This window comes from Ursus arctos, unplaced genomic scaffold (assembly GCF_023065955.2).
Source record: "Ursus arctos isolate Adak ecotype North America unplaced genomic scaffold, UrsArc2.0 scaffold_36, whole genome shotgun sequence".
Classification (NCBI taxonomy): domain Eukaryota; kingdom Metazoa; phylum Chordata; class Mammalia; order Carnivora; family Ursidae; genus Ursus; species Ursus arctos.
Window position 1 is genome coordinate 131,128 of NW_026623050.1, and position 16,372 is coordinate 147,499.

General features: G+C 41.7%; 2 protein-coding genes across 5 annotated transcripts in view; one reads left to right on the forward strand and one right to left on the reverse strand.

Annotated features, from left to right (window-relative positions):
• The window catches only part of SLC12A6 (solute carrier family 12 member 6), an 89,217-nt gene extending 77,831 nt beyond the window's left edge, over positions 1–11,386 (forward strand). For 3 of the 4 annotated variants that reach the window (XM_026480083.4, XM_026480082.4, XM_026480084.4), the window contains 10 exons: positions 942–1,061; positions 1,834–1,938; positions 2,344–2,512; positions 3,817–4,012; positions 4,597–4,766; positions 5,668–5,799; positions 6,393–6,500; positions 6,695–6,879; positions 7,266–7,399; positions 8,304–11,386. In XM_026480083.4, coding sequence (XP_026335868.2) covers positions 942–1,061; positions 1,834–1,938; positions 2,344–2,512; positions 3,817–4,012; positions 4,597–4,766; positions 5,668–5,799; positions 6,393–6,500; positions 6,695–6,879; positions 7,266–7,399; positions 8,304–8,395 — 1,411 coding nt within the window. In that variant the 3' untranslated portion in view covers positions 8,396–11,386. Of the gene's footprint in view, positions 1–941; positions 1,062–1,833; positions 1,939–2,343; positions 2,513–3,816; positions 4,013–4,596; positions 4,767–5,667; positions 5,800–6,392; positions 6,501–6,694; positions 6,880–7,265; positions 7,400–8,303 lie in introns of those variants that run through there. The other variant, XR_006407903.3, reaches the window with a different exon arrangement.
• EMC4 (ER membrane protein complex subunit 4) lies at positions 11,047–16,364 on the reverse strand. Its single transcript, XM_026480087.4, has 5 exons — positions 16,163–16,364; positions 15,712–15,826; positions 12,328–12,481; positions 11,874–12,034; positions 11,047–11,630 (listed from the first exon to the last, which is right to left on the reverse strand). The coding sequence occupies exons 1-5, from the start codon at positions 16,246–16,248 to the stop codon at positions 11,595–11,597; spliced, it is 552 nt and encodes a 183-aa protein (XP_026335872.1). The 5' UTR covers positions 16,249–16,364; the 3' UTR covers positions 11,047–11,594.
• Positions 16,365–16,372: the final 8 nt, after the last annotated feature.

The window sequence follows — 16,372 nt, forward strand, 5'->3', positions numbered from 1 at the left end:
ACAGAAGAACTTCAGTAAGCATGGTTGTCTCCCTAATCTGTTTGATCAAAACAGGCATTTCATCATTCTCTGCCAAGTCTCTCTCTCTCTCTCTCTCTTTGTTTTAGAGACGGAGAGGGAGTGAGAGAGAGAGTGAACACAAGTGGGGGTGGGCAGGAGGGAGAGAGGAAAACTTTTTTTTTTTAAGATTTTATTTATTTATTTGACAGAGCAAGAGAGTGCAAGTAAGGGGAACACGAGAGGGAGAGGAAGAGGGAGAAGCAGGCTTCCCGCTGAGCAGGGAGCCCGATGCAGGGCTCCATCCCAGGGTCCTGGGACCATGACCTGAGCTGCAGGCAGACACTTAACCCCTGAGCCACTCAGGTGCCCTCTGCCAGGTTTCTCTTATGGGAAGTAAGGACAGTACTGGCAGATTCCTTCAGTAGGTTCTGCGTGTATGCTGATGAATGTTCATAAGGTTTTAAGCAATATATACATGAAATACTTTTTTTACAAAGATAATGTTAATAATTCTGACTACATGCCCCATCCTTGCTTTGTCCAGTAGGTGTTAATTTTCCTCACAACCACAGTTAACTTTCATTACATTCTGATCATTTATATGTTTTCCCAGCAATGGGAAACATCAGCACAAAGGGTAGTTTGGGCCTTGGTGCAGGTCTGCCGACCACTGCAGTCCATGAGAAGACAACTATAAAAACTGAGAAAAATCATTTTGAAACTTTTATAGCAATTTGACATTCTCACAGCATCCAGGCATACAGTAATTTTTCTGACAATTCATTTTTATTGTATTTTACAAAAGTTCAGTGTGCACCGTGTTGGAATTAAAAAAATAATAGCAATCCCTCACCAGTTTGAGAAGCACCTCTAGCATGGGCTTCTTTTTTTAGCTGCTTAGGAAAACACTCTCGTTTGTGTTTTTGTTTTTAATTTTCTAGGGCCCTCTCTTTCATGGGGATGAGTATCTGTCTGGCTCTGATGTTCATTTCGTCCTGGTATTATGCCATCGTAGCTATGGTGATAGCTGGTATGATCTACAAGTACATCGAGTACCAAGGGTGAGTCTGTGGATTTGACCTGGATTACTGCTTCAGGTGTCAACACGGGCTAGTTCGTGTAGAGCCAGCTCAATGAAAATGGCATTACGGATCCAGACGATGTCATTCATTAACTAAATTTTGTGTCTCCAGTTCTTCTAGCCATCTTACAGACACAAACATACAGAATCAACAAGGGGGACCCATTGAGAAAGTATGAACAGATCGGTGAAAAAAGTAGCTAAAAGGACATGTCAAAATAATAATGATGAGTATTAAAGTATAACACAAATATAAGTATTTTTGTTTATCTCTTCAGTTAAGGTATTATCTCTGAAATGAAAAAGAAATTAATCCTGAGTAACTTTGTAAACAACTAAGACTTCAGAAACAACTTGCAAAAATTAGGAATAAATAACACTGAAGATTACATTGGGTTTTGCTTTGTCCCCGTTATTTTCAAAATAAAATTAAACTTTGGGTCTGTCGTAATTCCTTCTCCAAATTGCTGTTGCTTTTGAATAATTACATGGAAGGACAAGTGAGTGACCCTTCCAGCCTTTACTTTGAATTGTTTATTGTACAGTGTGGTCCATTGATGAAGGGCAGCGTGGATCTGCTTTTTGTGGGTTCATTATGTTAATAAAGAGTGTTATATAAATAATATGAGTTTTAACTTTCTACCTTGTGCATATGTTAGTTTTAGATAAAGAAAAGATAAACTTTATGTTTTGAAATTGTACTTTGCTGTAGTTGAAATCTGTCTCTGCTTTTTTCTGTTTTTTTCTCCCAGAGCGGAGAAAGAGTGGGGTGATGGAATCCGTGGGCTGTCCCTCAGTGCAGCCCGGTTTGCTTTGCTTCGGCTGGAAGAAGGACCTCCACACACTAAAAACTGGAGGTAAAGAAATCACTAGAGCTTAGTGGTGTGGGGTTTGGCACGTGGTTAGCACACAGAAGTGTGTGCTTCTGTGATTACAGGATGAGGAGTTAGGTGGCTCAAGAAATTGGTGTAATGGACCTGTTTTGAATGATTCAAAATCCTTCATACTTTATTCTCTTTTCTTCATGGGGTATCTGATCTAGACTTCTGCCATTTTTATTGTTCTTGCAGAATGATCAATTTGTGGTAATACTGGGAGGTTCAAATAAACTACACCCTCATCCTATCGTTTCCTCTAATCTCTTCCTTCTGCCCAATTACATGTTTTATATAGATCTCCTGAATTAAAGGGTAGAGTTGTCATTCTGTTCCCCAAACCCAAAGTGTTTTCTCCCTTCCACCCTCCCACCAACCTCTTTACAGGCCTCAGTTACTTGTGTTGCTGAAATTAGATGAAGACTTACATGTCAAGCATCCTCGCCTCCTCACCTTTGCCTCACAACTTAAGGCAGGAAAGGGTCTCACTATTGTGGGCTCTGTCATCGTGGGGAACTTCCTGGAGAACTACGGGGAAGCTTTAGCTGCTGAGCAGGTAAGAATCAGGGCTTGTTGACTTAGTGGAATTCAGCTGATGGTTTGTGATGTTGAGCTGTAAGACGTCACATTTCTAAGTTAATCCCTTTCCTGAGTGATCCTGGAGGTTTCCTTCTTAGTGCTGACTTTTGAACAGTCATATTCTCCCAAATAATAAGATGAACCAGAAGATAACAATGTATTTTTTCCATTTAAAGAACATTACTAAAGTTTTGTTGTCAAGGCTAGGCACTGTTTCCAGATAGACTGTAAACATTGACTCGGGCCTCAGAGAAGTCATGTAAATAAATCTGTCCCTTGAACTGTGGAGATGGTTCTGCTCAGTCTGGTGACAAGGAGCAATGAACAACTTCCTTTCTCCTTACCAGTCTGCACTGGTATCATGAGCAAGGTTCTTTGCTTTACTTCTGATTAACTTGCCAAGTATAAGTTCTCCCTAAAGAAGAAAGCAGTTTTCACTCTGATACTTATTGTAAATGATAAAACCAGCCCTGTTGTTCATAGAAATGTACAATTACATTTCAAAAATGTTACTGGTTTCATTTTGGAGTACTCTGAAACCCTGAAAACTAGAAATGGTGAAGAAGCATGAGTCTGCAGTGATGGTAAAAATAAAAGCACAGGATTGTAAATCAGTAAACCTTGCTTATTACCCTTATTTATTACACCACTGAGTAATCTGTGCCTTTAGGAAAGTCCTGTCCTCTTTCTGCCCCATTATTCCCTTTGTCTTTCCACTAAGAGAGTGGAGGAAGAGCAAACGAAATATTATCTCCAAATTGGCTTGAATAAATAATAGCAAAGCAAAGATAAGGGTCATCAGTAATCACCATTAAAATATCAAAACAGATGGAAGTAGGAGAAACGAAAAAAACATTCCTGAGAAAATTCTTAAACTGAAGCATAGATTGAGTTTATAATAACATGAGTCGGGGCATCAGGATGATTGAGGACGGAAGCAGATCACGTGCACACTCGGTCTGGCCAGTTAAGAAAGAATATTGAATATTGTTTTTTGAAGATTTTTGATTTGTTTGGTGTGTTACAAAGAAGGAAAAGCAGAATAGAGGAAAAGGCGGAGGAACTTCTTGCAGTCGACCAGCAGTATATGTAGTAAGCACTTAGTGAAGAAGGCAAAGGATAATGAAGTCCCACTGGGTTAATTTTACTTTCTGGACTTTTCTGTAGGAGATACAGGCTTATGCAGAGTTTGGAAAAGAGATGGGGATATAACAAAGAGAAGGAGTAATAGATTGGAAGATTCAGGGTGAAGCAATTCAGCATTGAGGTTCTCTTTTTCAGACCATAAAGCACCTGATGGAGGCAGAGAAGGTGAAAGGGTTCTGCCAGCTGGTGGTGGCGGCCAAGCTGAGGGAGGGCATTTCCCACCTCATCCAGTCCTGTGGCCTTGGGGGCATGAAGCACAACACGGTGGTGATGGGATGGCCCAATGGTTGGCGCCAGAGTGAAGATGCTCGAGCGTGGAAGACATTTATCGGTACAGACCACTTCTCATTTTGTCCGGAGGGCCCAAGTAGGGGACACCGTTAAACTGTTGCCTTGACCTCCCCCCGCAGCCGCCTCAAGTAGAGACTGTGCCATTGCTGAAGCATAGTCCTGTACGGGCACCTAAGTAACTGCTAACGGAATAATCTATTCTCCCCACCCTTCCAGCTTTATATTGTGTTCATGAAGTGTTTATCTCTGTTGGGTATTAGGGTAGGAATCATCTCTGAAATTGCCATATTTTCATTTGTGATCTGCCACATTGACGTTCTCGCGGGAATTGGAAGGATTGTCTTTCATCAAAATCTCCAGAATTCACATAATCTCCCCTCAGAAATGTAGTGATCAGAATATATTTAGTAATGTAAATAATGGTTCTGAATCTAATTCTGTTAGTTATTCAGATTTTTCTTAAATGATTGTTGTCACTTGATGGGGTATAACCCACTATGTAAACAGAACATGTTGCTTTAAGAAATGTGGGAAAAAGCATTATCCTTGCTTTCCTGACATTGTGGGAAGCAGGGCAGGCCTCAGGAGTCCTCTCTGTTTATCCTGATTCTGTTTTCTCCCTAGGCACAGTTCGAGTGACAACTGCTGCCCATCTGGCCCTGCTGGTGGCTAAAAACATCTCCTTCTTTCCCAGCAACGTGGAACAGTTTTCTGAGGGCAACATCGACGTGTGGTGGATTGTGCACGATGGGGGGATGCTCATGTTATTACCGTTCCTGCTTAAACAGCACAAGGTAATCTAGATACCTTTTGAAAAAAGTCTTTCTCCCTTAATATCTGTCCTGGTTCCCTAGACACGTCCTTCCTTTTTGATGACAGTGTTGGGGCTTAGGATCAGAAGAGTTGGGGATTTTTCTTAGCTTTCCCATGATCCTAGTTTCAACCGTATGAGAAGTAGTTTTCTTTCTAGTTGATACTTACCTATCTCCAAGTGTAATTCAGCAGGTTAATAAAGTTCCATACGAACTCTTGGAAAAACATTAACGAGGGAACACATCCATTTAAGGGGCGCCTGGGTGGCTCAGTCGTTAAGCGTCTGCCTTCGGCTCAGGGCGTGATCCCGGCGTTGTGGGATCGAGCCCCACATCAGGTTCCTCCTCTGGGAGCCTGCTTCTTTCTCTCCCACTCCCCCTGCTTGTGTTCCCTCTCTCGCTGGCTGTCTCTATCTCTGTCAAATAAATAAATAAAATCTTAAAAAAAAAAAAAGAAAGAAAGAAAAGGAAAGACCAGTCTCTCAAATACTGGAAACCTATGTTCGGGTGTGTGTGTATTTTATACATATGTATACTGATCCTTTGGTAAGACTAGTTAAACTGAACTTTAAAATAATAAATTTTAGAATCTGCATGAGGCCATCAATATACTATCTGAATACAGCACCTTCTTAATGTGTCATATATCCTTTTTGCCAGTTTTCTTTTTAGGAAATTAAGAACGTCTTAAAGCTGTTTTTAATGTGTTTCTTAGTCAAGTTTTTGCCCTCGTACAGCAGTAATATCAAGTTAGAAGCTAAGAACAAATGCCCTGATACTATAGCAAGGTTGTCCAAGGCAAAAAAAAAAAAGCCTTGTGTTTTAGGAATAACTCTTCGCCTTCTTGCCTCTAACTTCCCGTGTGTGTATGGTGCTTTCTCAGGTGTGGCGAAAATGTAGCATACGGATCTTCACCGTGGCCCAACTAGAAGACAACAGTATTCAGATGAAGAAGGACCTGGCCACCTTTCTCTACCACCTGCGCATTGAGGCAGAGGTGGAAGTGGTGGAGATGGTGAGAAAGCTGAGTTTAAGATCAAACGGACCACCTTCCCCCATTTCCTACCCTGTCTTCCTAGAACTTCATCTGGTTTGGGAAATTGTGCAGCTGCAAATGTGGGTTAACCCTTTAGTTCCAACAAAGCCCCAGTGTATTGATCTAGGTCAGTAGGGTATGTATGTGTGTGTATTTGGTGTTTCTTTTTTATTTTTACTCTTGTTTGCTACTCAGCCTTTGTATTTCTCCCAGATTCTTATGTGCTTAGTATGGTTTTATTAAGTTTTAATTCATATATGCATGTTAAAATCACACATAGCTTTTTTTTTTTAATATCCTAGCAGCACTTAAAAAAAAAAAAGACTAGAGTTTGTGTTTCGTTTCAAGGAAACATATATGTAATGGTTAGATCATGGAAAAGACTCTCAGGGCTTCTAGATTTGATCTACCGTCCATCATGTTATATAGCTCAGTAACTAAACAAAATAGGGCTGAAACTTAGGTTGATGCTGTGCTTTCTCTGGCTTAGTTTAGTGAGTGGAAATGAAAGTGTGTGGTTCATCCCTTATTCTGCTCTGTGCTTACTGCCCACTCTGTGTGCTCCATGGCAGCATGACAGTGACATATCTGCTTACACTTACGAGCGCACCCTGATGATGGAGCAGAGGTCCCAGATGCTCCGGCACATGCGACTGTCCAAGACAGAGCGGGACAGAGAGGTGAGGCCTCCTGTGTGCTCTGAGTCCCACTCTGTCACTGAGGGGGAGGATGCTACATTGTAGAATGGCGCATTCTTCCCTTCTCCCTTGATCAGTCCTTCCACTCTAACCACATTACTGTTTGAAAATAATCGAAGCTGAAGCATGAGGGGAAATTGGGTATAGAGGTCATAGCTGTGTTGGGCCCTCCTCAGGCACAGTTGGTGAAAGACCGGAACTCAATGCTGCGCTTGACCAGCATTGGCTCTGATGAGGATGAAGAGACAGAAACCTATCAGGAGAAGGTGCACATGACTTGGACAAAAGACAAGTACATGGCATCCCGGGGACAAAAGGCTAAGTCAATGGAAGGATTCCAGGACCTGCTTAACATGCGCCCGTAAGTTTTCCAGCTCACAAGCTTATCGCGTAACATGGTCTCCTAGTCAGTGGCACACGTGGGACTTTGCCTGGATACACAGGATGAAGTCTCTTCTTCATCTCACCCCATACCGAGCGATCCCTCTGTTACTTGCCTGTGCATATCAGCTACCGGTGAACATTGTGCACAAGCTAGCCACCCTTCTTTCTCACCATACTGTGTTCCTGGCATAAAACAAGCAAATGTAGAATGAGAAAACCCAGGATATTAGTATAAGGAAATCGTTTGTTCATTATTCATAGTCACAGCAAAAAAGCTCTGTATGTCAAGGTTTTTAAAGTTCAGTATATGCCTGTTTTTCTCTTTGCCTTAACCACCTCTGTTTCTCCCTTCCACCCGCCCAGGGACCATTCCAATGTGAGGCGGATGCATACGGCAGTGAAACTCAATGAGGTTATAGTTAACAAGTCCCATGAAGCAAAGCTGGTTTTGTTGAATATGCCAGGGCCACCCCGAAACCCTGAAGGTGATGAAAACTGTATCCTTTCCAAGGGAACTACCAGTAGGGAAAGTCTCAGCCTGTTTCTTAGAGGACAGCACTAGGTAACCTTAAAAGTCATCGTGTGTGCCCATATTTCCCTCTCAAGGAGGGTAGGCTGTTCAAAGTCTTAGGCAAGGATTCTTTCATGGCAGTGAGATTGATCTCCTTTGGGGAAGTTGGGTGTATATGTTCTCTGAACCCTAAAGAGACTTTTTAGGTGGTAAATTTGCAGCATGACTTCTAATATTCAGAGTATAGAACCTTCTCTGAAACAATCCTAGAGACGCAATACCCACATCCTTTCTCCTTTTCAGATCCACCCACTTTGCAAAGCCTCTTTCTTGTGGATGTAGTTAAAGTGAAATTTCCTCTGGGGGAAAAAAGAGATACGGATTTTTCTTCCTACCCGGATGGCAGGATTTTTTTAAAGGGACCCGTTCAGAAATGCAGTGGTATAGACTGGCCCATTCCCGTCAGTACCATTTAGGAAAAGAAGAAAAGAACCGGCAGAAAAATCTGACTTGAGCAGCTTCACTTAAAAATTACTTGGGTTCTCTCTAGCTGTCTTATAAGCTACCCTGTAGCTTATAAGCTTATTTTGGCTTATTTTGCTGTGGTACAGACACATCACTTGTGAGTTTCCCCCATTTGTAAAATAACATCTAGAAAAAAATCTAACAGATGAAGGTCTTGTATTATATATGCAAAGGAATTAGATGCCTGGATTATTTCACAGGATTAAATTGAATCCAGAGCTCAGACATCTCCAACTCTAAGTATATAATAATTAAAACAAGCATGTTAATTTTGCAGCTTTGTAGTCAGATAAACCCCGATTATCATGTCAGGTTATAAAGTGTGCTGTTCTCCCACCTGTTTGTCTCCTTGACAAATTCGGAAGACATGGAGTTCCTAGAAGTGCTCACCGAGGGACTAGAGCGAGTCCTCCTTGTCCGAGGGGGTGGCAGTGAAGTGATCACCATTTATTCGTAATCTGCTCCTGAAGACCACGCTTGGCCTCACCTTTCCTAAAAGGCTCCCCTTCTCCATGGAAGTGCCAGCTCTTTACTACTGTTCCCTTCAAGTACAGGCCTGGGTTCTGTACACGTCACACTGAACTCCTGACAAGCTGAGCCTCAAGTACTTGTGCAAAAAGTACACGTAGTTCTGCTCTTTGCTGTCCTACAATCTGCTGTCCTTACAGAAGCAGCAGATATTTCCTCAGCATCAGAACACTGGCCACGTCCTAAAAGCCATGTCTGTACTAGTTGAAGGCAAATTAGAATTAACAAGCTAAACCATTAAAGTGAATTGGCATAAGGGATGCTAGAAATTCAAGAAGACAAAAAGCAAGTACATGTCCAACATTAAAGGGGAGCCTCAGAAGTCATGGTTCAATGATGACACCCGGGGTAACAGCCAGAGACACAGCTTCATCATACTCAAGAATTCATGGCCAAGTATGTGGGGACCTCACATCCTTGTGGAGATAACCTGTGGCAAACCAGGATGAAACCCTTTTTTGCCCTCCAGGGCTCTATTTTATATTAGGGTTCTATACAAAAACCGAAACACGGCTACAGCCTCTACTTCTTCCTCCAAAACAAGATTCCCCCAAAGTTCCAGGTTCAAGTACGCACCCTGTGTTGGTTTGTATGTCAGCTGGTTCTCAAAACCCATTGTGTGGTGAAGATTATAATACAGGCATTGTTATCCTGGAAATTGTTTTTTTTTTTTTTTTAAGGTGGATAAAAAGAATTTCAGATTCTTCTCAAATGGCCAAATTAAGGTAACCCCATTAAATTAAGATCTACTGAAACAGTCTGTGGTTACCTGTGTGACATGGTCAAAACATACAAGCTGTTATCTAAGAAATGTAGACGATGGTGCACATTGACCAGTAGTTTCTCCTCTCCTTTCTTTTATGCCCTCGGTTAGTAGGCACAGGTCCAAAATCACAGGAATAAACTAGGAAGACTGGCTAAAATCCTTCCCTAAAAGCTTTGGAGTGTCTTTTAAAGGGGGAATCCAGCAATGGAATTCAAAGTTCTAGAGCCATACTCCTTCCATAGTGCCAAAGATTGAGCTGCTGCTACTCTCCCTACCTGCTTCACTAAAGTGGCATACGATTGGCATTGACCTGATTCAAGAAACGTTTTTCACTAAGAAACCTGTGGACTCATTTCCAAAGCCATAGGAAAAACTTGAGGCACTCAACTCACCTAAATGCCCAGAGTATGAGTGTTTTTCTTTTCTCAGTTTTATTCTTCATTGTGACTGCAGGAGCTTGGCTCTGAACTAAGATTATCCCAAGCCAGCAGTCCTCTGCTATTCCAGTTGTTTTCAGAAAGCTCTCAGTGTGTCAAGGAAGTAACTTGTACAAGCTTAGCTATTTATTTGCTGGTCATAAAACATTTACTGGTCCTTTTAGTTTACTGGTCATAAAACACCTAGCTTTCAAGCATAGGGAAACTACCTTGAGTGGTAATTGCAAATATGTGAAATGCTCCTTTTATAGGGTAAGTATTTAGAGAAACTGATTTGCCTGTATTCATGACTGCTTTTGAATCACTTTGTTAATGATAAATAGTGCCACTCTTTTTTGATCACCCAATAGGATATGGAGCAAGCAAACCTAGGTACGAGCAGATTCATTTGACCCTTATGGACAGAGAAAACCCTTCAGTATGGCTTAAGAAATTGAGTATTTTGTTCCTTTTGCTCTTTTTTCAACCTCAAGACCCAGTCAGGGTAGCAAAACAGACACAATCTTTAAGTCTGTTTTCCTGCTCCTTCCTGCAGAGGGTAGAAGCGTTGTTTACAATTTCCACTGTAACACTGTTGTTGAGTCCACACTAGTGGACCAGGTTCTCTCGGACCCAAGATATTGAAGCCCCCATGCTCTAAAGGTCAGCCTGCCCAGGAGTTCCTCTACATTTACACACATCCTCTGGCCAAAGTGGTTGATACATATATATTTTTCCATATAGAAAAAATATGGGCAGGAAACAAGGTTAGTTTAGAAGAGCTTTTTGCCGTTGGAGCTCTGTAAGAATCTTTTAAAGGGATAAGGGAGTTAGTGGCTATGGATACAGCCACTGCTTCAGCCCCTAAAACATAAAGGCACCATTACATGGGAAGATGATTATTAGGCCAGAGTTAAACTCATCTCTGTCTAGAGCATTTCATGTCCACATGTTGCTTATGTTGTTTGTCTGCAAAGTGTCTTGTCTCTTCTAATCACTGCAAATAAAGCAATACTGAAAACTTGATAAGAGAGAATGCACCTTAGGGGAAGGGGCTTTTGTGTTTCAAGAAGGAAGAGAAAGGAAAGACCTCTTCCTGACTTTTGAATAAGATCCAGCTTTTGAGTCTTAGCTAAGATTTATCGGGGCAGGTTGTGACAATATACACTCTCCAGTTGCTGGCCCTCTGCCTTCTAAAGCTATCTTAAAAGCTGAAGTTTGAATTGCAGCATCTGCTTGACAGGTGCCCGGTTCCTCCTGGCAGGGGAAAGATCATTACTGTGTATCTTCCTTTGCCTCCGATTCCTGTGGCCCCAACTAGCCCTCCAATCCTCACTCCCCCTAAATGTGTTAAAAATCCATTGTGGATATTAAAGTAGAAATTACACTGTAAGCATATTTATGTGCTCTTTTTGTCTGGTTTATTTTTTTCATCATGTATAATCTGAATCCAGCATTAGTTTCTCACATCTTCCACAAGTGTCTCCAACAGAATTTTTATGTCCCAGCTGGTGTTAAATAGAAGTGAAATATTAAGGAAAATAGATTTAAGGGAAACTTGTGCAACTTTTTTTTTTTAAGCATTGTTCTCAAGCATTTAATTTATTGAAAGGAGATGCTGCTGTGGTTCTTGATTTAGCAGCAACCATTCTTTTGTTTACATAGAGTTACAGTTTTATTTGTTGTTTTGCTCTGTACCGGAAACATAAATAAAGTTTTCTACATTATTTTCAGTCAAGGGTTGTCGTATAGTCTCTTTGTTTGGAGTGATACATACACTGTCTTTCTGGGATTCGTCTCCTCACCACGGAGTAGAGAGCTTTGTGTTCTTTTCAGCATGAGTGATGACGTTAAGAGTTAATATGCTGAGAAGGAGTCCCTGGGCACAAAAAGAAGGTTGTAAATGAGACCCCGATACATAGGCACCAGGTGCTGCTTTCTCCTGTTCACAGAAGCAGTCCTCCACCACTGAACTCCATCCTCTGAAACAAGAAAAGGTAAAAAGGTGAACGGTCAGTCGGTGTTGAACTAACTTACGGAATCAAGTACTTCATTTAATCACAGGCTCTGTTTGCTTTATCCTTAAAAAAGTAACAACTTCCAAACTCCCAAGGGATCTTATTTCTTAAGAAATAAGGTCTGGTACAAACTCAAATCCCCCACCATCAAATGGGTCTGTTATTTACATTACAACTGCCCAAAACTTAACTTTCCCTTTGCCTTACCTCAGGGGGCTCAATGAAGGCTAACCAGTCCGAAGCGTGTGTAGGCAACAGTCCCATTGACTGGCACTTATAAACAGCCAATGCCAAACCCATGAGGTTTCCAATGAGATACACCAAACCCTGAAGAAACTTCTGGCTTGAGCTTTCTAGCATCTTGAAAGCTGTTGGGGTAACAAAAAGTGTCAAAACCAAAACAATTAAAAAAAAAAATGAGGGTATATTTTAAAATAATAGAGACCCAAAGTAAGATAGCAAATAGGACCATTACAAGTGAACAAAAAACCATGATAAGCTCCACTTCCCTCCTCCATGCCACCACCGCTACTATCACCACCCTGCACACCCTCCCCTGGCAACTAACCAAGGGCAGTACTAAAGATTTTCACGGGTCTCACGAAAATTTGTCTTTAAAACTTACAGCTTAAGGAAAGGTGGTTGTATCAAGTATACTTACTGGCTGAAATGGCCATAAGTGCCTGAATGGGCCGCCAAGCCATCATGCACACCATCATGGTAGGGAAGATGGAGATAGTATTGCCTGCCATGTACATGATGAAGAGGTTCATGGGAATCTGCTTGAGGGGACCCAAGGCGATGTCCCAGCAACGCTAAAACAAACACAATTTTAACCTGTGATCTCTATACTCAGTCCCACATTTATCGGATTCCTGATCTTAAAGTCAGATGAACACAATTCCCAATTCTGTGCTCCTGACTGAGCTGACTCCTCAATTCCACCACCTCCGTCTGCCCTTCTCTGTGTTGCCACAGGAAGCTTGCTCATCGACTAAAAATAAGGCATCCTCACCATTCGTTATGTTTTTCCTACTGGTCTTCCAGATGCCATTTTTCTCCATGATCTGGCTAAAAAAACACAACCCTTCCCTGCTTTTGTTCTTACACTTCTGCATCTCACTGCCCCATCTACAGCTGAGACCGGTAAATCCGCAGGGTGGGAGATCAGCACACCTCAGTAGCTAGAAGAACAAGCTGACAAATCAAGATGTTACGATCTAAATGACACTCTCAACTGACACATACGCAACACTGCACCCGACATGTGGAGGATTCACGGTCTTCTCAAACACACATGGGGCATTTACAAAAGCTGACCACTTGCTGAGCCTTAAAGAAAGTGTCAACTCTCAACCCAAATCATGCAAAGCATGTTCTTTGCTTATGATGCAATTAAGCTAGAAATCAGTAACAAAGCTGAAGATTCCCTACACATTGGAATTAACAAATACATTCTAAATAATCCATAAATGAAAGAAGAAATTACAATGGAAAACAGAAATATTGTTAACTGATAACAAAAATGCCACATATTAACCCTGGTGGGGCACAGAGCACTGGAAAATTTATAATGAATACATATTTAGAAGACTAAAAGTAAGCATCTATTTCTTTTTTTGCAATATTTTTTAAGTTTAAATGCCAGTTAACACAGTGTAATATTAGTTTCAGGTGTACAATATAATGACTCAACACTTCCATACAACACTCAGTGCTCATCACAAGTGCCCTCCTTAATCCCCATTGCCTTTTTCACCCAACCCCCTACCCACCTGCCGTCTGGTAACCATTGGTTTTGTTCTCTATAGTTAAGAGTCTGTTTCTTGGTTCGCCCCTCTCTCTTTCTCCCCTTTGCTCATTTGTTTCTTGAAATTTCATATATGAGTGAAATCATCTGGTATTTGTCTTTCTCTGACTGACTTATTTCACTTAGCATTACACCCTCTAGCTCCATCCATGTCATTCTCAGCATCTATTTCAAGTTAGAAAAAGAAATACATTAAACCCAAGGAAGTGAAAAGGAAAAACGAGAAAAGAAATTAATGAATTTTTCTTTAAATCAACAAGGTTAAAGGTGTTTTCTTTTAAAGATTAATAACATCAATACTGGTGAGCCTGCTGAAGGAAAAAGAAGAGAAATATTCAGCACTGGGAATAAGAGGGACAACTCTGTAGTTCTCGCAGCGTATGAAAGTGATCATAGGGGCGCCTGGGGGCTCAGTCGGCTAAGCGTCTGCCTTGGGCTCAGGTCAGGATCCCAGGGTCCTGGGATCGGGTCCTGCCTCGGGCTCCCTGCTCAGCGGGGAGCCTCGTGCTCCCTCTGCCCTCCCCTTGCTTGTGTGCTCACTCACTCTCAAATAAATAAAATCTTGAAGTGATCATATTACAAACTTGGGGAAATGGATAAATTCCTAGAAGAAATACCTAATGGCATAATAAATTGAAAATTTAAATGGTCATAAAACTGAGAAACTGGAGAAACAATCTGTAATTAAGCTCAGATGGTTTCTCTCGGCAAATTCTAAACATTAAAGGAAAAAATAAAGCCAATCTTACACAAATTATTTCAGAAAATTAAAAATGAACATTCTAGGGGCGCCTGGGTGGCTCAGTCGTTAAGTGTCTGCCTTTAGCCCAGGGTGTGATCCCAGGGTCCTGGGATCGAGCCCCACATCAGGCTTCTCCGCTGGGAGCCTGCTTCTTCCTCTCCCACTCCCCCTGCTTGTGTTCCCTCTCTCACTGGCTGTCTGTCTCTCTGTCGAATAAATAAAGTCTTAAAAAAAAAAAAAAAAACATTCTACAACGCATTACATGGGGCCCCATAAATACCAAAACCTGACAAGGACATTATGAGTAAAGTTTGTAGATTGATATCACTCCTGAACCTAAATGCAAAAATCCTACTAAACAAAATATTAACCAAGTAAATCTAGCATTATTAGAAGAATATATCACTATCCATTTGAGCTTATTCATGTTAAAATAAATGGTCATATTTGTAAGCAGTTCCCTGGTGTGTCACTTACATAAAAGATCATTTATCTGGGAATTTAAAGATCAAACCATCCATACAACAGAACTGTTCTAAAGTAAGTATAATCGACCTTCAAAATCAGGCCATTTTAATAATACTTTCATGTTATTGTTCATATTACAATTTGATGTACCAAGATGAAAAATGATATACTTATCAAGAAAAGCCCTGATACCAGCTGCCATTTTCATGTAAAAATCACTGCATTTCATGAAATGAAGATCATTTGGTATTGAACAATATTAAGGCTAAGAGGAAAGAAAGTGCCAGGTCCTGTTCTAGGGACTTGGGAGACAAAAATCTGCTTTCCTGGACCTTACAAGAGTAAAAGGACAGGTAATAACTATATCATATATATGAATGATACAGAGAAATACAGGAAGTAGGAAAACAGGATAGGGAGTGCCATGAGTAGGTTTCTCTAAGAAGGTAACATCTGAGAGACCTAAGGGAGATGAGAGAGCAAGTCATACCGGGATCTGGGGGAAGAGTATTCCAGGAAGACGGAAAGAACTTGTACAAAAAAGTCTGAGATGGAACCCTTGCCTGCTATTTTCAAGGAGCAGCAAGGAGGCCATTCTGACTACAGCGGAATGAAGAACAAAGGGGAAAGTGGCAGGAGATGAAATCACTCAGACTAGAATGATAGGTAAGATAAGAAAAAGTAGTGATAAGTAGCAAAAATTTTAATCTGTTTTGAAGATAAAGCCAAAAGAATATCCTGACACATTGGTTGTGTGGTTGTATGGGAACTAGGGTAAAAGGATGACTTCAACCTTTAGGCACTGGCACCAATAGATAATTTTCAACCTACTTTCTTATATATTCAAACATCTTTTATTTTTCCAACTATTAAGCACTTTTACTACTGTAAATTAATCTCAAGCAGTTTACCAGTATTAGGGATACGACTCCTAGAGCAGGATATTCATATGCTGCCTGGAGAGGAGGGTGGATATGTAGGTCAGGACTGGCCTAAGAACTACTGTGACATGTATACCTCTGTACCTTCTCCACCAGGATCCTGTCCGTCTCTTGCACGCTGGTGTCAGGCACTTGCTTGTCCAAGTAACCGACAGGGTACAGCGAGTCTCCTTGGCCACCGCCGCGGTCACTTCGGCTCCTAAAGAACCAAACCAAGAAACTAAGGCTGCAGCCTCTCACGCTTCCTATCCCACATTCCTGTTCTAATCATAAGAATAAAGATCCTCAGATACACCTACCCAGATTAGACCAAGCCCTCTCGTGGGTTCGTCAGACCTTTGTGTATAGGGAAGAATGAAATAAGCATCTTTTGAACATTAGAAACTTCCACGGCAGAGAAGCCGCTGGCTCCCCGGGCGCCGTCTTTGTACTACCCATCCTTTTTAGAGAGTTGTACCTGAGCAATCAGGTTCTATTCCTCTGCTGCAGTTCTGGGGTGAAGGCTCTGTTACCGAGCTTCGCCCGGGCTCCTCACCTGCTGCCTCCTCCAGGCCCGCTCAGCTCAATGGCCCACTTGAAGCGCCGGCCTCGGTTGGCCACCAGGCTCCCCTGGGCCGTCATGGCAACGGCCGCCTACGAAAGTTGCGAAGCTCCTTACTCTAAAGCGGGGCCCAGGTCCAGGGCCACCGACACCCGCTACTTCTTGGTCTTACTCCGCAAGCCCGCTTCCGGCGCGTAGCATAGA

What these genes read in the sequence shown, in the direction of transcription:
- EMC4 (XM_026480087.4), bottom strand. Translation starts at nt 16,248, where the DNA reads ATGACGGCCCAGGGGAGCCTGGTGGCCAACCGAGGCCGGCGCTTCAAG. An exon ending in GGGCCTGGAGGAGGCAGCAG is followed by an intron (nt 15,827 to 16,162) that starts GTGAGGAGCCCG and finishes TTGGTTCTTTAG; the next exon opens with GAGCCGAAGTGACCGCGGCG. An exon ending in ACTTATGGCCATTTCAGCCA is followed by an intron (nt 12,035 to 12,327) that starts GTAAGTATACTT and finishes TTACCCCAACAG; the next exon opens with CTTTCAAGATGCTAGAAAGC.